The sequence below is a fragment of the Leptonychotes weddellii genome, chromosome 1 (assembly GCF_054177405.1).
Source record: "Leptonychotes weddellii isolate Sample4059 chromosome 1, ASM5417740v2, whole genome shotgun sequence".
NCBI lineage: Eukaryota > Metazoa > Chordata > Mammalia > Carnivora > Phocidae > Leptonychotes > Leptonychotes weddellii.
Window position 1 is genome coordinate 164,862,273 of NC_138369.1, and position 21,359 is coordinate 164,883,631.

Below are 21,359 nucleotides of genomic sequence, written 5' to 3' on the forward strand. Positions count from 1 at the left end.
AGCCAGATGGATTAAGGGCAATTAGGTTGGATATCCAGATCAGTCAGGTTGAATAGAGTCAGATGGAAGGAGGGCCATCAGGCTAACACCTATTTCTTTGCCACACCATTGAGTCTTGGGATCTATACATTTGCAAGATATTGCTAATCCACAGCTTGTGGTATGGGATGCAAAGAAAATATGAGTTCCTGCTTTTTGTTCCAAAGGAAGCACTCTATGTAAGCTTTATTTTGAATCTGTGGAGAATGAGCTCTGATCCACTTATTACATGATGTAGAGCAAGTTTCTGATATTCTCTGAGCTTTACTTTTCTCATCCCCAAATAGGAAAATATATTTCCCTTTGTGAGACTGTTGTAAAAATCAAAGATGCTGAATGCGATAGTGTCGTGTAGGTAGTACATGTTGATACATCACGATTTGCATCACCTACAACAATAATAATACAGATTGCTGTATACATTCATACATTTATGAAATGTACCACAGACTCACTGATATAGTTTTCATGTGCTTTTGGAGAAAACCATCAAAGGCATTTTATACTTAGGACTTAATTTTTTTCAGGGGTTAGGCTTTTGCAGGTGATTTTTTTTGGAGGGGGGCATAGGGAGCGGGGGAGAGAATCTTAAGCAGGCTCCATGCCCAGAATGGAGTCCAAAGCTGGGCTTGATCTCGCAACCCTGTGATCAGAATCTGAGCCAAAATCGAGGGTCAAGCACTTAACCAACTGAGCCATCCAGGTACCGCTACATTTTTGCAGTTGGTAAAACCTTTAAAACTTCTTTTGAATCATCAGAGAATTTAAATTTATTTATTACCTTGACATTAAGTCATTAGAATTTGAATTTGGGGGCACCTGGGTAGCTCAGTAGTTAAGTGTCTGCCTTCGGCTCAGGTCATGATCCCAGGGTCCTGGAATCGAGCCCCACAAACCGGGCTCCCTGCTTGGCGGGAAGCCTGCTTCTCCCTCTCCCACTCCCCCTGCTTGTGTTCCCTCTCTCACTGTCTCTCTCAAATAAATAAATAAAATCTTTAAGAAAAAAAAAAGAATTTGAATTTGTCCTCTGCAAGGCAATATAAAATAGTGTACTTCTAACAAATTCTAAAATATCAAGCCTTTTTCTGAAGTGATGAATGAAATCAAGGAATTCTATGTATCTGCTTTTTTAGATCTTGAAAAATCTGATATTATCTTTTCTGTAGGTGTTGTGCTACATACTAGAGATACAAGTTCTTTACCATTATAGAATTTATATTTCATGTGGAAGAGAGGCAAGAAACATGGGATCAAGTTTGTTGTTGTTTTTTAATTGACTTTATCTTTTTCCTTAATCTTTCTACTGGCTAACATCACTTCCACCAGAACCTTTCCCACCACTTAATTCTGGAACCTCCTTCTATTAGGATAATAGAATAGAATAATAGAATATTAATATTTAGTTAATAAAATAGCTACTCATTACGTTTGTGTGGATGCAATCTATAATTTACAAAATTCTGAATTTCAACTCAAAATTCAAATACTTACAGACTTAGGGTTAGGAGCAGTTCAGAACACTGAGGTCGCTAACACCATTGATACTTTTTGCACTACATTTTCTGTTCAGGACGCTTTTGTCTTGAACAGAGAACTGAACTATTTATAACCGAGAAAGATTATCCGAAACAAATATCTTTCCTTTTTCACAGATAACTATAGAAATAGAAGGGGTCATGATACATTTGTTTTTATTTCTTATTTGTCCATGCCTTAATCATTAGTGCTCAGGAAATAGTGAGAAATGTGTATGGGTAACTCTGAAGCTTAATGTAAACCAATGAGAAGATTTCCTTTAAGCCCTAGCTCCCACCTTTTTTTCTCATGAATTTAATGTCTTTCTCACATGTGCAAATTACTCAACTTGCTTTCTTAGGTAGTACTTAGATGTATTTTCATTTGTTTTAACATGAGCAGTGTTGGGGGAGAAGAGGGTTATTATTTTTATCTTATCATATGTCCCTTATGGGAGGAGGCACACATTTGCCAAATAACGGAGCTAGGTTCTGACATAGTCTTGTGGTCAATAAAAGAGAGTGAAGCAACTGGCCATATGGATATTGAGTCTCTGACCCAGGTCTGATGAGCCCTGACTTCTGAATAATCAATTAAGCTTGATTAAGTCTCCTCTTGCTCCCCTTTGACTCTGGGATTAAAATACCACAGAATGGGAGTGGGTGTTTACTTCAATGTGTAGCTACTTTAGGGATGTTCATATTTGCAGAGAATCCCAATAAATAGGATTAAAGGATTTTATTGCTTTTTACTTTTTTCAAATTATAAATGTTTCTATAAAGTAATTTTCCTTACTTAATTTCCATAAAGTCATTGTGAATTTCTGAATCCAAGAATCCCTTGCATGCTCAACCTTGATTTGACTTTTTCTGCCATGGTTATGTATCTTATTCAGAATATAAATGCATTTAAATTTCAAGAGTAACAAATTATACACAGTCTCTGGAAAAGGCATTATCTTAGCAAGGCATTTAGGTGTGAGGGAAATTCTCACACTGGACCAAAACTATAGAGAAGACCTAAGCATAAGAACTGATGGAGAGAAAAAGGGATTTACTGTTTGAAAAGTATTTTCAGCTGGGGCACTTGTAACTTGAAAGAGCCAAGTGTTTGAAAATGAGCTTTTCTTCCCTCAAATACTATGAGCATCTGTCATCTTTATTTCTAGAGTATAGTCATAATTCCTCCATAGATTTTTATTTCAGGCTGTCCTAACAGTGACTGTATGTAAATTCAGAATTATAGCCAGATGGTTGGACGAGGTGATAAAAAGCAAACCTGGTTTTGTAGAAAAGTGAAAATTGCCCGTAAGACTTTGTTTTTACCTTTAAAACAGCAGGACATTGTTTCATGAGACCTGTGAAGGAACTAATACATTAACTTTAATAGCTATGAGTTAAATTAATTTTTCATATGCCCGCAGAACTCTACCACGTAACACCTATAATTTTCATAGAGGTAAAAATCAATCAACTTTCTTACTTTTAGGAGATAGCTAGCAAAGGCTATTTTCTTCCAAAACCACTCTTTATATTACCTCCTCTTTATGAGGATTTACTTTTGGGCTCTGATCTTAATGATTGGGGAACCAGAAACCTGGGGAATCAGCTAAAAGCCTTCCCTGTTTATCTGCTCTCCATTTCACCAGCACCAAGCAGTTGCCTGCCCCTGGTTTGAAATACAGTAAATTAAAGGGGGCTTTCTCGGTTGATTGCTTTAGGCTACATAACTATGACTGGCTCAAGAAAATGGGTGTCTAAGAGAAAATGCCAAACCCAAGTCTTCATATTGCCTTTGAGCCACACTCCAGGGAAAGAGGCGGGTTTTAAGGAGACTGTGTTTCTTTTCTACTATTCCTTGTTAAAATGAGGATTCACGGGAAGGTCCTCTGGTGATAGAGACTCAGTAGACAGAAAGGTAATAATTTATACCTTCACAAAGAAAATTCTCCTCTCCCTCTGACTTAACTGTGTCTCTCTCTGTAGGGTGGTTCCCCCTTGCTGGCAATTAGCAATACAGCGCTTCCTGATCAAATTATCAGAGGTGTGACTCCGCAGCAGCCAACGGCCAACTCCCAGTTTATAAACTGCTATGAGGGAGAAATGAAAAGTTTAGTCGGGGAAGTGGAAATACCAGAGAAGTGCAGCCGCCATAGTCCTAGGCAGCAATTCTCCCAGGCCTGTGTTCTCAGCGGGCCAGCTCCCCAGGCAGTGGAGAGCCACGTGCCCCCACTGGGATAATTGCTTTTTCTGCATGAGTCTCTTGTTGCTTCCCTCTGATGACCGAGTGTGTTTAGACTCCTGGCTGAAACCGTGTTGGTTTTTAAATGGTATTGTAAAGTGTACTGGCAAACAAATGAAATTGGATCATGTTCTCTTCTATGCATGCAGCCTAAGCAAATATGGGACACCAGTGGAGAGATCCTAATCGCCTATTTTTCCTCTCTGTTCTACTGCTAAGAGAACAGTTGAAAGACCTACAAGTTATGTTTTTCTCCTTGTAACACCACCCTTTTTAATGTCCGCAAGAAAAATGCAAAATGGTCATTCGCTTGCTTTCGATTTATCATTTCCATAATTTTTTATAATGAATATGTACTTACCCAGGCACCTTTATGTTATATAATACGTTTTGTGCAAATCCCGTGGACATTATTTACACTTTAAGTAGACTGCAGAACAGGAAATGGGCTTTGCGTAAGAATGGATGATGAGTCAGTGGATGAGTGATATCCAGGGGAAAGCTTTTTACAGTGCTATTAAAATCTGAATTAATTTTCTAAATAATCTACAGTAAAAAATTATTGTGAATACTCCTCTCTAATCTGTTTTTCTCAGTTGAACCCATCTCTGGGGTCCCACTGCCCTCATTGTGTCACGAGTCCGTGTGGAACTGGGGATGAGTACAAGGCAGCTTTACCTAACAACCTTTGGATGAGCAGCGTGAAACCAGGTCACATCTAATCAAGAGACTTGAGTGGGAAATACTTAAAACAATGCATTTTTTTCTTCCTTCTCCCTCCCTCCCTCTCTCTCTCTCTAAGGTCTCTGTGAACGGAAATGATAAAGGAATAGGGAGAGGTGAACATTTTTCGGAAAGTGAATTGAGAGATAATAGCCTTTATGAAAAGTAGAAAGAGTAAATAAACTTTGTTAGCCAGGAAGAACTGTGATTTGGCCGATCCTGGTGTATTGTTTATATGTTTACTTAAAATAAAACATATGCTTGAGACTTAAATATGAAATCGTGTTGTCATGGATACCTGATATTTTAAAAAGCATTATTTTTGTGTGACAAGAGTAGTACAAATAAGCAGAATAAATAAAAATTTTCTTGAAATTTGTTTATCTACTAAGGAAAGTGCTTACGGTGACTAGAGCAATAGATACGAATTGTTTTAGGTCGGTGATTTTTGATAGTGGGAATTTATCAAAAATTTAAATTTGTATCTGATTGCTAACTACATTAAAATTTAGGTTCCAAAGAGTGAAACAAGAACACAATCATTAATATGTATATTCAGAAATATAAAGTACCTGTATATGATATTAAAGCAGAATTAGTAAAAACATGAAATGATTTAATTCTAGACATGACTTTTTTATTAACTATTCTTTTTGAACTAAAGGTGTAAGAAATATTGCCAAATAAGAAATACAATAATTTCTTTCATATTGTGTAGGATCTGAATTATAGGAATTATCCTTTGCTTCGTTGTAATTTTTTTTAGATTGCTACGAGACATGTATTTTATCCAATCCTTTGTCTATCATTTGTACACTTAATTCCACTACCACCAGTCTTTTTGCTTAATTTCAAATGCAGTAAAGCATGGTTGTTTTTGAAAGATGCTGTTGTAGTGTATGTTGTAGAAAACGTGGACGCTTTAATCTGAATTGTTTGCATTAAAGCAACAAAAAAAGTGATACCACTTTTGCAGCCAGATGCGAAAGTAGTGGGTATTATTTTAATTCCTCTCTCTCTGCTCCCTGCTCAAGCAAGATATCTTTTTGGTTTATTTTTGTTGTCGTTGTTGTTGAATTAATGCTAAATTTGAAAAAAACTAAAAGCTGTTGTCCTGACTCTTTTCTACATGTCTCTGTTGAAAGGAGTCCGTAGGGACCATCCAAAACTGCCCTGCAGTTTCTTTCACCAAGGAGAATGTCTGGGGGCCATGGCTGGCCATCTGGGGTACCTGCATCTCATTGTCATTGAGAAGTCTTAAGCCCACGCAAAGTACTTCTCAAGTTCACAACAGCTTGATATCCGTGCTGTAGGTCAAAGATCCAGGCAGAATTGACAACATTGCTGGGAACAGATATTCTACCCAAAGAGAGTTAGTAGGAAATTGTTTAAGGATGATATATACTAACCTAGACTGTAATTCAAAGCCTCTCCTCTTATTTACTTTGCAAAAATAGTGTGAGAACAGTGGTAAAGAATCAAGTTTTTCAGAAAAAAATAATTTCTAAATTCAGGTGCTTTAAAAATTTCACTCTTCATGTTAACCCTGCTTATCAAACCTTCACTACTGTAAATGAATATTTCTGAGCCTTTAAATCTTTTTGAAAATTGTAAAAATTCAGTACTGCATAATTTCTCACTGGTTTGATGACACCTATGTGTGTCTGATAGGTATTATTTAAACATATTTCTCCTTTAGCATTCTAAGTCATTATTCTTTTAATCTGTTATGATGTAGTTTAAAAATAGTATTTATAGTAAGGAACACAGATTTTAAATGCAAAATCTATTAAAGGAAATGAGATAAATTATATGACAGTTTGGTGGTTAGCAATTTGAAATCATCTTTGAAGCCCTTAATATAATTAGTGGTTTCATTTTTGGTCTGCTGAATTCAAGTCACATTAAGTTAATGTAATTAAAAGCAGAAAAGATTTTGTGTAGCCAAACTAGTTAATTAGCCCCAGTTGGGTTAGTATGTTAACCTAGAGGTGTATGGCTAACGTGAGGGTGACGCCTGAAAAAAAATTCCTGTGTAATAGATACTGCAAATCATCTGACTTGCTTTAGGGTAGAAAATAAAGACATACCAAGGAGTTCATTTTAAGTTCATCTTTATTTCTGATTTTAAGTACTGATTGCAGGGTAGGCTATATACTTCATTGAATAATCAGACAAAAACTTAATTTACTTTTTTAAAGAAAACATGCTTCTATGTGTACAAAGGTAATCAGTTTTTCTTCTTGTATTCTGGAAATAAGAATAAATAATAAATAAGATTGAAGTTCTAATTCTGATTTTTTCATGCTTACTGGAAATATAAAATGATTCTCTTTTTGGTTAAAAAGCTACATTTTATGCCTGATTTTTCTATATAATCTTGGTATTTAGTAGACAGTCTAGTAAAGAGGAAAACAGTCTAGAAAGGGATTTTCAACAGCTTCAGAGAAATCTTTAAGTACTAGGAGAGAAGACAGGAAAATGACCATATATTAATTTTTAAAGGGAAAAATGCTAGTTTATAAGAATCCTGTATATCAAATACATTGATGTGTTCTATACCTTAATGTCTCTGAAACACTTTTTTAAAAAAAATTCAGAGGCTGATATTTAAAACTTTAAAATTCTTTACGACTTTCTTCTTTTTTTCCTCTTCTGTCTCCTTCCCAAAAAAGAACAAGTCCCCTGGGAGAACCTTTGTTTTGTTTTGTTTTTATTACGTATGTAGATAGCTGAGGCCGCCCTTTAAGCACTGTCTAGAGCTTATGGAAATGTGGGTTTCTAATGTGGTTACCACCGTGGTCTGGTAAGGTATATGGTAATGAGGAAGTAGGACCTCTGCCTTAGATTTTTTTTTGTTGTTGTTATAATTTTTGTATGCATTCTTTTTTTTTTATTATTCTTATGTTAATCCCCATACATTACATCATTAGTTCTAGATGAAGTGTTCCATGATTCATTGTTTGTGCATAACACCCAGTGCTCCATGCAGAACGTGCCCTCCTCAATACCCACCACCAGGCCAACCCATCCTCCCACTCCCCTCCCCCCTGCCTTAGATTTTTGACATAGGCTAGATGCCAGCATATTGTCTGAAAGCTTAAGGCGGTCTGCTTCTCCACCACCCGGATTATGTTAATTGAAGGAGTGTTGCTGCAGTGTTTAACATTGTGTCTGTTCATTATACAAACTCGTTTTTGATAGGTTTACAATTTGGCTGTCAGATCCAGTTGCAGGAAGGGACCTGCCAAGACATATTTCTTAGCTTGTTTTAAATACGGCTATTTTCACATTTATAGTGTTTTGTATGTGTTAGACACATTTTTCCTTTCTCTGTAGAGAGGAAATGTCAATTTTTGGTTTACAAAGGGCCACTAAGATTTAGAATGTATAAAGTCACCCTTTACAACCAATATTGTTATATAACTCAACATAAAATGATGATGATTAATAATAGGTCCTGCTTGAGAGCCGGTGTGTTATATTTGATCAGGGCTGTAGTACTGTGTTTTCCCTGTTCTTTTGTTTATTAAAAAAAAAAAAAAAACAAAACAGGCCCCCATGTAGTCTACAGTTGTGACCATAGAGAATAAAATGATGGCTTTTGCTTAGCTCTGTTTCCATTCAGCCATTGACATATTGCCAGAATCAACTTGAATTTATTGAAGACTACCATTTTCATCCATTTTTTTTTTATTTCTCTATTTGCTGCACTTTGTTGTTTCTTCCTTCACCTTTATCAATTTCAGTCTCTGAAGTGCTTAAGGAGGTAAGTTTCTTCCAGGTTTGGTGAGGCTTGTTTAGTTTTCCATTTAAGTTGTCACGTCTGCTTGGAGACCCCTAACCATTATTGCCAGCGAATACAGAATGGAATGTAGTATTTTATAGTGAAATTGTCTTACTAACAGGGTAGAAGGTGTATGTGTGTATGTGTGTGTGGGGGGGGATTTATACTAATCTCAGAAGTTGCAGCACTGATTTCCCAAATAGAATAAACACATTATTTTTTTTTTTTAAAGATTTTATTTATTTGACAGAGAGAGACACAGCGAGAGAGGGAACACAAGCAGGGGGAGTGGGAGAGGGAGAAGCAGGCTTCCCGTGGAGCAGGGAGCCCGATGCGGGGCTCGATCCCAGGACCCTGGGATCATGACCTGAGCCGAAGGCAGACACTTAACGACTGAAACACCCAGGCACCCCAAACACATTATTTTGTCTAATTTTAACTCCTCCTTCCTGTTGTCCTTTTAATCCAGCTTTTATCCTTAGGCCCGAGCCAGGCCTTTAGAACAAAATTTCTCAACTTCAGCACTATTGACGTTTTGGGTGTGATAATTCCTTATTTGTGGAGGCCTCCTCTGTGCATTGTAGGCTGTTTCAAAGCCTCCCTGGCCTCTACCCCCCAGGGGTTAGTAACACCCCTGCCCCCCCTCTCAATGGTGACAGCCACAAATATCTTAAGGCATTGCCACATATTTCCTGGGAGAGGGCAGGTGATTGCCCTCATAAAGAATCACTGTTTTGGAGGAAATAAGAATATATTTGGCCTGAGAATTACTTGTTTCTAAGGCTTTGCTATGTTGATGCAAATAAACATTTTTTCTGATAAAAGCAGTGGAAGATGTGTTACTAATTAATTTTAATAAAAAGCTTCTGGATGTAGCTTTACAAAGGAAGATTGGCTTTGATTAGGCAAATGTCTCTTTAATCTTTAAATCCATAAGCATAATATATAATTATGATAATGTGCAGGCATTTTTCTAAGTACTTTATATGATTTATCTCATATAACTCTCAATATCTTTGGAGTTGTATGTTAAGAGAATCCCCATTTTAGAGATGAAAAACAGAGGTACAGAGGAGTGAACGCCTTGTCTGTCATCACATGTATATACTAAGAGGCGGTGATTCCAGGGCCCATGCTCACTTTGCTTTCCTATGTGAATGTATCTACTTCTGATCAATTTGAAAGATTATCTGAGATTTAGAAACCTTCTCTCTCTCTCTTTTTAAAGTTTTTGTATATATTTTCATTTTGAGTTTTGTTCCAACCCGATAATGTTGGTAAAGACCACCTTGAGGGGGGAGGAAGGTACAATTTAGCTGACTTCATGTAGCCATTGATGATTAATATCTCTGCTGTTATTCAAGAAAAAAAAAACGTTTTTCAAAAAATGCCTTATAAGGTTAATATTTTTATTTTTAGGCCTCAATTCGTTATTTCAGGTTTTTTTCATTGATACAGAAATTATATATAAATGAACAGGTGTGATAAATGTATGCTTTTAGTCATATTATGATTCTAATGAAAAAAGCTTCTTGAGATACTGGATTCATTTAAAAACACTTCTCATAGAAATAAATGTCATAGTAGTCCATACAACTAGTATTTACTTACAAAGGACAGAGAAAATATTTTGTAAAATGTCTGGTGGGTTATTTTTAATTTGAAGAGTAAACATGGTCTGTAAATTAAAATCTGTAAAGCAGTCTGTAAATTAAAATCTTATAAAAGAGGAAGGGCTTCTCTATTTATATTTGGTAGCGAAACATAGCTATGTGTCACCAAAGCATAAGTCTCCTGGCAGATGGATTTAGAAAAGTTTTTTCAAGATTGAGCCAAGAATGAATACAGTTGACTCTTGAGCATCATAGAGGTTACGGGTGTCCACCCCTTGCACAGTCGAAAATCTGTGTATAACTTTTGATTCTCCCCAAACTTAACTAATAGCCTGCTGTTGACTGGATGCCTTATCCATAACATAAACATAATATTTTGTATATTACATGTATTCTATACCGTATCTTTATGATAAAGTAAGCTAGAGAAAAGAAAATGTTATTAAGAAAACCATAGGGAAAATACATTACTGTACTATATTTATTGAAAAAAATCTGCATGTAAGTGAACCTGCCCAGTTCGTACCCATGTTGCTCAAGGTCAAGGGTATAGCTAGACCTATAGGAATAGGGTGTGAACAACACATTCTTCAGTACTTGATGGCTTTCTTTGAATTTGTAGTTCACCTTAGTTATTTCTCCCTCCCATTCAGCACAACATTGGAATTTCCCTCTGTCTGAGAATCCCCTGGCAGCCCCCTCATAACTCATGTTAACGAAATTTCCCTTCTTCTCAATGTATAGAGATCCTTTCAAAATATAACACTGTTGGGCTGCAATATATAATGTTAATTGGTGGCCCACATGTGCATCAGCAAGTTGATTTAAAACTCTGCATTCCCAAGTATTTAAGATTTGTAAAAGTAAATTAGTACTATGTTATACTGAAGCTGTAAAAATGTCTGTACTGTTGAAAATTATTTATACTTTATCATTCTTTGACTCTCCTTTTTCTCCACATTTGAATGTATTTTAAAATTATTCATAAAGCCTTACATTTTATTGTGGATATGACTCATTGACTTTTAAAGCAAAAAGAATACTTAGAGTATTTGTTGACTTCCTCTTACTTTGCTATAACTTTTACTTATTAATGTACAGTCCCTTCAGAAATGAAGTGACCACCTAAACATGCAAAAACATTTAAAGTTAGATTGTGAGGCATAGGAGGAGTCAATGTTCTATCCAAAATTAAAGAACCAATAACGGAACATCATCCAGGACCACATCTCAGATCATTTAACTTTCCTATCAGGAATAGAGTTTGTCACCTTCATTTTTGCCAGAATGATTTTGTTTCCTCAAGATTTTAGGAATGTTTATGGGAAGTGTTTCAAAGTAAGTATATGACAAAAGGTGACAGCGGATCTTAATAGTATGGATCTTGATATGATTCTCAAATTTTCTGAACCTCAAGAAGTCAAGCTTATGAAGCTCAACTTCATTAAATCACAATTATAACAGTGCTGTGGGCTGTTTCCTGTCATTTGCACATCTCACACAGCCGAAGACATATATCTTGGCTAAAATCTGTTCCAACTTGCTAAGTGACATTGGGCAAGTCACTTTCCTTCCACATTTTTTTTTTACTCTTTGCTAGATATTGTGACAGGTCTTAGGACTAAAAGACAAATGAGATATGCTTCCCTGCCTCAGAGTTCACAGTCAGGGAGGAAATCTGGCATTGAAACGCAGAATTAAAACATACTGTGATGATGGGCATAGTGGAGCTTTACGGGAGAGGAGATTATGCTTTGCTGAGCTGCTGGTTCCTTAAGTGAAAAATGAAGTTACTAGAACACTTTCCCTAACAGCTTCACAGCAGTGTTATGATAAAGACCAAAATGTAAATGATATATTCACATAAGAGCCACTTAACGAAACATAAAATAGCACTGTGAACCAATAGCCTGAAGGTTGGATGGACTTGAAATAAGACTCCCACTTTGAGACTTTCTAATGGGATAATTGCACATGTGAGAAAAGATGCTGATTTGGAAGAGGGAAAAATGAAATATCTTCAATGTCTATCAATAGAGCAATAGCTTGGTAAAATCTGATAAATCTATACAGTGAATACTATGTATAATGGAATACTATTTAGTCATTGAAATGGTTGGGGAGGATCTGTCTACAAGGTCTTCAACATTTATTAATTTTTAAAAAATATTTTATTTATTTATTTGACAAAGAGAGACATAGCGAGAGAGGGAACACAAGCAGGGGGAGTGGGAGAGGGAGAAGCAGGCTACCCGCCGAGGCAGGGAGCCCGATGTGGGGCTCGATCCCAGGACCCTGGGATCATGACCTGAGCTGAAGGCAGACGCTTAATGACTGAGCCACCCAGGCACCCCAGTCTTCAATTTTTAATATGTAAAAATATTCTCAACATATTATTGAGTTGAAAATGCATACAGAAGAGCACATACCACATTATTCTACATTAGTAAAAGTGTGTGTGAATAGATGTAGAGGTGGAGGTGGATCTATATCATGTCTATATATATATTGTGTGTGTGTGCATGAGAGAGAGAGAGAGAGAAAGAGAGAGAGACAAAAGAAGACTGCACACAAAGTATTGACAGTCATTAACTTTTGGAAGATTTATTTGTTTTTGTGTGACATTTATTTTTTTGTGTTATTCTGTGTGAAATTTAGGTAAGTATATATGAAAATTATATATATGTATAAAATTACATATATACAAATACATATATAAAATTATATATATATGTAGTATGATAGCAGTTACCAGAGATGAGATATATATATATATATATATATCATACATATATGTAACTGCTATAAACCTTTATAGAAATGCTTCATTGGATAACAGACTAGATTTTGTGTATAAAAGCAGTTTGTATTCAACAAAAGTCATTTGAGTGACTACTATGTGGAGGCGTTATTCTAGGTATGAGGGGTAGAGTCATGAGCAATACAAAATCCCTGTGTGGTTTTTGTAATGGTACCTAGAGGATCATGATTATTGTTTTGATAAAATGACTGAAAAAATATTAAGTTGTAAAAGCCACAGAAATTAAAACTGCAATGTTAATATTTGGTTTGTCCTAACACGTAAAGACTTGGACTCAGTGTCTAGTTTGGGTGTCTGGATTGAAACTAAGCAATTTCGGCACTCCAAGACAGTATGACCCACCTTCATAAAGTAGTGGTTTCAGTAAACTCCAAGTTTATGATGGAAAAACAATTCCATTTGAATGGTTCTTTCCTGCCTTTGCTTTGCTTTTTCTCCTTCCTTCCTTCCTTCCCTCCTTCCTTCCCCTTTCTTTCCTCCCTTTCTTCCTCCCTCACTCTCTCTCTCTTTCTCTCTCTCTCTCTCATCAGTACACTATACAGAATAACTGTGAGGTTGAGTTCAAAACCTACATGAAAAAACATTCTAGAAGTTAACCCTGACAAAACCTTTCCAAGGTTCAGAGCATTATAGATATTCCTGGGTAATTGAACACAACTCTCCACCAAAAGCCTATTAAATTAAGTAAAGATAGTTCAATTTCCGCATCCTGATCTTAATTCATGGTTAACTTCAGCCTATTTATTGTACTGGAAGTCAGCTTACATTTGTAATTAATTCTTCTTCAAATAATTAAATGTTCAAGAGTGTGTCCAAATGACTTTTGAGATGATTTATTGGGATCTGTTCAGTCTCTGCCTCCCAAATCCCCGAGAAACTACTTGGGCAGCAGCAACACCTATGTTTTTTTAGATCACATCAGTTTGTGCACGGTTTGGGGTCTTTAACGATATATTCCTTTAAAGCAACTCTGACAAATTAAGTAACTAGAGACATTTTTATTTCCACATCTTCTAGTACCAGAATATGCTTCCTTGAAATCACTTAGAGCTAATCTGAATTTATATATTAATTATGCTCATATGGTATTAAGAATTTCCTTTTTTTTTCCTGCTTGCTAACTGAATTATTCATGCACTTGTTTGGTTTTCATTTAACTAAATAATATGAAAGAACTTGGCCAGTTTAGAAATACAGATTTCTAGTTGTACAGAATGCAATACCTGTATAAGAAGATGTAGGTAAGTAAAAGTGTTTGGCTTCTTTTATATTTGGTATATTTGGCATAAATTCTGTCTAAATTTACTACCTATAAATGTGGCAAATACTGCACATCAGCTTTTTGATATAATTATGCTTTGTTCTTTGTTTGGAAAGTAGACTTCACTTATGAAGATTTCTGTCATGTCAACATGGCTAGAATAATTTTAATAGTATTCCTGTAAAACTTTTTTTTAAGATACGAGGCGGAAAGCTCATGATTACTTACACCCGCAAAAGTGATGCTGGCAAATATGTTTGTGTTGGTACCAACATGGTTGGGGAACGTGAGAGTGAAGTAGCGGAGCTAACTGTTTTGGGTAAGTGAAATTTCATCTAATCCACTCACTGTAAAGTAGATCTCTTATCATTTTTCAGTTTCTTTATAGCAGGGAGAAAGAAGTCATCTTTTTAGAAGGTGAACGAATATTTTTACCGGTGTGGGAGAGGAGACAAGAAATTAGTCAAGTAGCCTGAGCTAAAGTAGCCAGGATATGGGAAGAAAACTAGGAGAAAACTCGAAACCTAGAGAGGGGCTTCTAGAAGAAGGGAACTTTGTGAAATAATTCTCTAAATAACATTTTAAATTATAAATGTCTTTATGAACATCTAAAATGGTTTTTAGTCTGTTCACTTTTATCTGTTCTTGAGATGGCTTTTTCTAATTTTAGAGAGACCATCGTTTGTGAAGAGACCTAGCAACTTGGCTGTGACTGTGGACGACAGTGCAGAATTCAAATGTGAGGCCCGAGGCGACCCTGTGCCTACGGTACGATGGAGAAAAGACGATGGGGAACTGCCCAAATCCAGGTACAGATCGGAATTTGGTGATCTGATTCATCCACTGTTCTCATTGGACCATTGCTTATACACGTGCCATGAGACTAGTCTACTCTAGACTTTTTGATCAGGGGCCAGACGCAATATTAGAGATAATCAGAATCAGGAGGAGGTTATCGTGCTTTCTCTGAGGGTTTCACATAAGAACTTTAGATTCATGACCCTGGCTTGCCCAGGGAGCTCTTGTAGAATGTGATTTTCCTTCCGTAGGTTTCTCTTCTGTCCAACCAGAACACAATTATGAGCCATTTCTTGTACGGGAGTAGGTGGGAAAAGGAAGGGAGGTATAGCAGTAAAGATAGAGGTATGAGCCAATTAAAAAGCAGGTTTCTATTTCCTTAGCTACAAAATCACCAGGGAAGCGTAGGAGAAGTCAGAGTTTCTTGACATCCGTCAAGTCCTTGAAACTGGTTAAGAGTGGAAGTATACTTGCATCCTCAGGGAACGAGACCGTGAAATGATGCTCTCAGGAGTTGTCTTTAAGCTGTCTGTCCATTCAGTCGGCAAATGTGTGTTGAGCCCTTGCTAGGTTTTGGGGTTCCAGTGGCTTCATAGTTCTGCTCTCAAGGAGCTCCCAAAAGATTTGTGTGGATAGATATAGAATAACATGGCAAACCCTTTTTCACATAGATGGAAGCCTGGGGGAGGAGGAAATCAGGAGAGTTTTCACAGGAAGGTGACATGTAAGCAATGCCTTGAAAAATATGTATAAATTTGAAAAGCAAGAAAGAAGAGAAGAGTATTCCAGGAAAAGAGACATTACAACATAGACACAAATCTGAGAAAGAATATCACACACTTTGAGCGGTGGGAAGTTTAGCATGGGTAGCTCGTAGGGCATGTGGCAAGAAGCTATATCAGGTTGGAGATACTGGGGCCAAATGATCAGGGGCTTTGTATAATAGACTGAAGAATTTTGGATCCTATTGCATGCACACCGATGAGTCAAAAGGGATTAGTATGAACAGGATTACTTATTTTTTAAAGATTTTATTTTTAGGGGTGCCTGGGTGACATAGTCAGTTGAGCATCTGACTCTTGGTTTCAGCTCAGGTCATGATCTCAGGGTTGTGAGATCGAGCCCCCTGTCAGGCTCCGCACTCTGTGCGGAGTCTGCTTGAGACTCTCCCTCTCCTTCTGCCCTTCCCCCCAGTACACTCGCTCTCTCTCTCTCTCTAAAAAATAAATAAATAAGTCTTTAAAAAAAGATTTTATTTTTAAGTAATCTTTACAGCCAATGTGGGCCTTAGACTTACAATACCGAGATCAAGAGTCACATGCTCTACCAACTGAGCCAGCCAGACACCCTCAACAGGATTACTTTTTAGAGAAAATAATTTTTTAGCACTGTGGCTATTACATTAATGTGGGGTGAAGCTAATGGCAGGGTCACCATTGTTGTTTTTGTCCAGAAAATAGATGTGGATTGCGTGGACTGGGGCAGGAAATAGGGATAGGGATCCATAGTAGAGAGAAATTTCTGAAACTAAACTGATGAATTGGATGATTTGTTAGATATAGAGAGCTGGTGGAGGAAGATACCAGGAGATTATATTAGGAGAAGTTGGTTTAGACAATGGGGAAAGAAAAGAAAATTGTATTCAACATAAGAAATATTAGATACCTATAGGATGTATTGTCTAACTATCATTCAGTTGGGATTATGAATTTGGAGCTTCAGTGAAATAGGGGTTGGGAATGTTTGTGCAGCTGATCAATATTTAACCTACAGTAGCTAATATAACTCAGGGATATTATGTAGAATAAAAAGAGGATTAAAGTGAAACTTCAAAAGAAACCCAACATTGAAGGGGAGAGAAGATGAGGCAAGGCAAGTGAACTCTAGAATGAGAGCCTGGGTTCAGGTATCAACTCTGCCACTAAACCAGCTGAGAGCCAAAGCCAGGTTACCTTACTTTCTTAGGCCTCCAATTTCTCATCTTTAAAATGGAGATGAATACAATATTTCATACAATTGGATTTTTAAAAAAGATTTGTTTATTTATTTGAGAGAGAGAGAGCACACAAGCAGGAGGAGCAGAGGGAGAGGGAGAGAGAAACTTAAGCAGACTCTGGCACTGAGTGCAGAACCTGATGTGAGGCTCAATCTCATGACCCTGTGATCACAACCTGAGCCGAAACCAAGAGTCGGACAGTCTACCAACTGCACCACCCAGGCGCCCCAATACTTCATGTAGTTGTTGTAAGAATTTTAAAAGATGAAACCTGTAAAACAAAGTCCAGCATATAATAAGAATTTATTTAACTGTCACCATCTTTTAATTTTAGTATGAGGACAGTAGCTTGAGGAAATGAATGAAGAAGTGCCAACGTTGCCCAAAAATATCCTTTTGAAAAATATTTTAATTGTTTAGCCAACAAAATTGGGAAAACAGGCTCTATGCATGCTTACAAAAAGGGACGCCACGTTTCACCTTTTGTTTTAAGTTTTCTGAAGAGAATGTTTCATGTTGTTGATTTGTTGCCTTAGAGACATCATATTGCTAATGATGGGATTTTTTTTAAGTAGCACGTCACTTAACTCTGCATTTGTTTGTTATGTCAGTAGATATGAAATCAGAGATGATCATACCCTGAAGATTCGGAAAGTGATGGCTGGTGACATGGGGTCATACACTTGTGTGGCAGAAAATATGGTTGGAAAGGCTGAAGCATCAGCTACTCTGACTGTCCAAGGTAGGGTTTGTGGCTGCTTTATCATAGAAGGACGATGAGGATAGTAGAAGAAAATATGATTTATTCGAGTAGTTTATGTTAAATATAGACTTCAAGTAGTGCTATCAATATTTCATTCAAACATAATTTAGAGAAATTATTATTTTGCCTATGGGAGCTCTATAAGTGTTTGTTACAGGAAATTGAATTAAGTTGTTAAAATTATGGCGAGTTCTGTCTTGGTGAAGTAGAGGAGGAGAGTGTGCTTTAATCTCTGGGCCTTCAGACATAGAGCCCTTCTAATCTTTTAATTAAATGACAGCTATTACCATGAAAACGTTGTCTTTAAATGGAAACAAATCTACCAGTCCTTCAGACTGTGCACTTTCCAGGGTCCGTACAACTCAGAACACCGAAATAAGAAAATCCTAATTCACTCTAAAATGTACGATCCATCCACAGAGGAGGAACACCCACCATCTTTTTTTTATTCCCTACAGGCCTGTGAAATAACAGACATTCAGTAAATATCTGTTGAATGAATTAATTGCATCTGCACTTGGCTAATTCTGATACAGATTTATTATTTGATGTTACATGAGCCCAAATGGATGCCACATTTGATGACCACAAGTTTTTGAATGTCAGACTCACGTCTTAAACTGACGTGCAGAAATGGTTCTTTCACCTCCTTTGTATCCATAATCCAGATGTTTTCCATTTTCATAATCCCTTTTCTTCATGATATCATACCGATTATTTCTCACTATGTCTCATCCAAGAACTCTCATTTTTTTTTTTTTCTTTTTAGGGACAGATTCTGTATTGTGGAATCTGAGAGACAAAATGACCTTTAAAAAACATTTTGCTTGTGAAAAAACTCCCCTATTTTGACAAGTATATAGAGTAAACAGGGATTTGGGCCCTAAACCACTTAGCTTGTTTCTGGGTCTGACATTAGCAACACTTGGCTCTGTCATCTTTTCTGAACACTGTCTCCTCTAAGACTATTGTGAAGAAAAAGGTGGCTTTTGAGGAGTGCTTCTCCTGTGGGCTTTCTATAAAAGAGCCTTGTGGGCTTTTTACAGTTAAAAAAAAAGAAGAAGAAGAAGAAGAAAGAAGAAAGAATATTTTCTTTCTTTCTGTAAGCCATTATGTCCCACTTTAGGGTTTTTAGCTCAACCTCATAAAAACAAAAGAAAAAAAAAAGAAAAGAAAGATCAAGAACAAACATTGAATTTCTAAGGCCTAGACTACTTCTCTTTAATCTGAGTTAGACCTGAACTCCATGTAAGACTAAAACTGTAAGAAAAGGAAACCCCTTTACGTTTAGAGAAAGCACAAATTTAAGAGATGTCAAATCTTCAAAAGCCCTCCAGAGGGAGTAAAAGGAGCCCAGAACTAAGACAAGGCATGAAAAGCTGTGTCTGTCTTTAGGCAGGTGTGACAGGGAGGCTGGTTGTCTATCACATTAGTCAAAGAGATATGTTTCACTTTATGTTTTAAAGTCCTTACCTTGGGAGTCTGATGCTTTTATTAATAATAGCCATTCCTCTGTGTCTACAGTGGACATTGAAATCAAAACAGAATTTCTTCCTGCAATTTTATTTATTTTTTAATTTTTTTTTAACTTCCTGAAATTTTAAACTGAATCCAAAGCTAATTCAGCCTTAAGTTTTCCATATGGAATTCTTACTCCCTAAGCCCAGATTTCAATGGAAATTGGGTACAAATGATCATATCTGGAACCTACCTTAAGAATTTAGAATTAAGGGGCACCTGGGTGGCTCAGTCGTTAAGCATCTGCCTTCGGCTCAGGTCATGATCCCAGGGTCCTGGGATCGAGCCCCTCATGGGGCTCCCTGCTCCGCAGGAAGCCTGCTTCTCCCTCTCCCACTCCCCCTGCTTGTGTTCCCTCTCTCGCTGTGTCTCTCTCTGTCAAATAAATAAATATAATCTTAAAAAAAAGAAAAGAATTTAGAATTTTTTATTTCAACTGTATTGGGTTTTCTATAAACTTATGAAAGATCTGTATATTGGTGAGAATGTATTCTTTTATCCAAATATTAAAATAAAATTTGCATATTAATATCACTGTTAAAATATCTTTAACATTCTAGGATAGTATGCATAATATGCCAAAGAAAGTAACATGATTCCCAACTACAGAAGATAACTAAGGGGAAAAAAAAGGAAACTTGAGAAGTTGTATTTTTTTTCTTCATTTGAGATTGAATACAGAAAAATACTACTTACTACAAGAGAAACTAATTTGAAATGAATCCATTTGATAGCAGGAAACCATTATAATAAATTCAGTAGTGTATTAATTTGTATTTTATTTGTGGCTCATTTTTAAAAGAAACTACTAGAGTCAGTATGGGCTCAAATAATCTTCCTTTCCTTCACCCCTCATACAAGAAATACTTAATTTTGGGAGTTGATGTTGGGCAACGAAACTCTGTGCTCCAGGTAGAAGTTACTGGGAAAAAAACACTCTTCAGTGAGGGTGCCCATTGGATTTTCATCCCCAGTACAGACATGATTAGTTCTAATATTTAAAAAATAAATTTGATTTGAGAATTACTTCTTTTTTTCCATTTTTTTTTTTTTTCTTGAAATCCCAATTCTGCTTTCTTGGAGACTCTACCTGTACATTTTTCTTTCAATATTCCTTCTAAGGATTTTCTTATTTTTTGTACTTGTGTAGTCTTCACAGTGATTAGCATCATACTGGACATAGAGTAGGCACATTATTTAATAAATACTTGTTAATATGAAATATGAATATGGATTCCAACCTTCTGCTTGAGTGGTAAAAATATCATAGGGACATCCTAAGGGAAATTCAAGCATCTTCTGGTGGCTTTGATTCTGAATGTCAGTAGTAGGTTCTGTGGGATCAAAGTTGAAGAGACTGCCATCTTATGATGGCTGCCTACTGGTCTGTGTTTGAAAGGGACTAGAGCCAAAGGTAGAACTAGGCAGGGTGTCCTAAACTTATCTGAAGTTTGTTATCTGAATGTATCTGAATTTACATAGCTATACTTATCTGAAGCTTATTAAATATGCCAATTATCTGGGATGCCCCTGGAGAACCTGATTTAAGAATCTGGGTCTGAACATAGAAATTTAATTTGTTTTTATGTTTTATTTTTGTTTTTAAAGAGTAAGCCCCATGCAGTCTCCGCACTCAGTGTGGAATCTGCTTGAAATTCTCTCTCTCTCTTCCTCTGCCCCTCCTGCTTGTGCTCTTTCTCTCTCTCTCTCAAATAAATAAATAAATCTTTAAAAAAATTAAATAAAGTAAGAAGCTCCATGGCCAACGTGGCTTGAACTCACAACCCCACGATCAATAGTTTCATGCTCCACTGACTGATTCAGGCAAGTGCCCCTTTATTTTTTATTTTAAACAAGCAAGTTCATGAATCCCTGGGGTGAAAACTTACTTGAACTATAGAAAGAATAAAGGACTTTAAAATTTTTCTTTAGAGTTTGGGTATTATCAGAGCTGGAAGAAATCTGTTACAAAGAATTATATAGCTAAGAACATAGACATTAGAGTCAGAATTTAGTTGAATCTTGTTTCTGTCATTGACTAACTTTGTGACATAGAAAAGGTGATTTAAACTTCTTGAACCTCAGTTGCCTCATGTGTAAAACGGGTATTTACCCATTTACTCAGAGCTTTTATAAGGATTAAATTAAATTTTGTATATAAAAAAAGTTTAACATATTGTCTGTTACAGAGTAAATGTTTCATAACTAAGGAGTATTGTATTCATTTTAGTGTTATTATTGACAGCTTTATTGCTTAATTTTTAATAATTATTGGCTACTTAGT

The 21,359-nt window shown here is 36.4% G+C and overlaps 1 protein-coding gene across 1 annotated transcript in view; it reads left to right on the plus strand.

The window, feature by feature from the left end:
- The window catches only part of ROBO1 (roundabout guidance receptor 1), a 1,116,478-nt gene that overhangs the window by 988,669 nt on the left and 106,450 nt on the right, over positions 1-21,359 (plus strand). Inside the window, exons 6-8 of the mRNA XM_081798712.1 lie at positions 14,199-14,319; positions 14,671-14,809; positions 17,409-17,536. Of these exons, the coding sequence (XP_081654838.1) occupies positions 14,199-14,319; positions 14,671-14,809; positions 17,409-17,536 (388 nt within the window). The remainder of the gene's footprint in view (positions 1-14,198; positions 14,320-14,670; positions 14,810-17,408; positions 17,537-21,359) is intronic.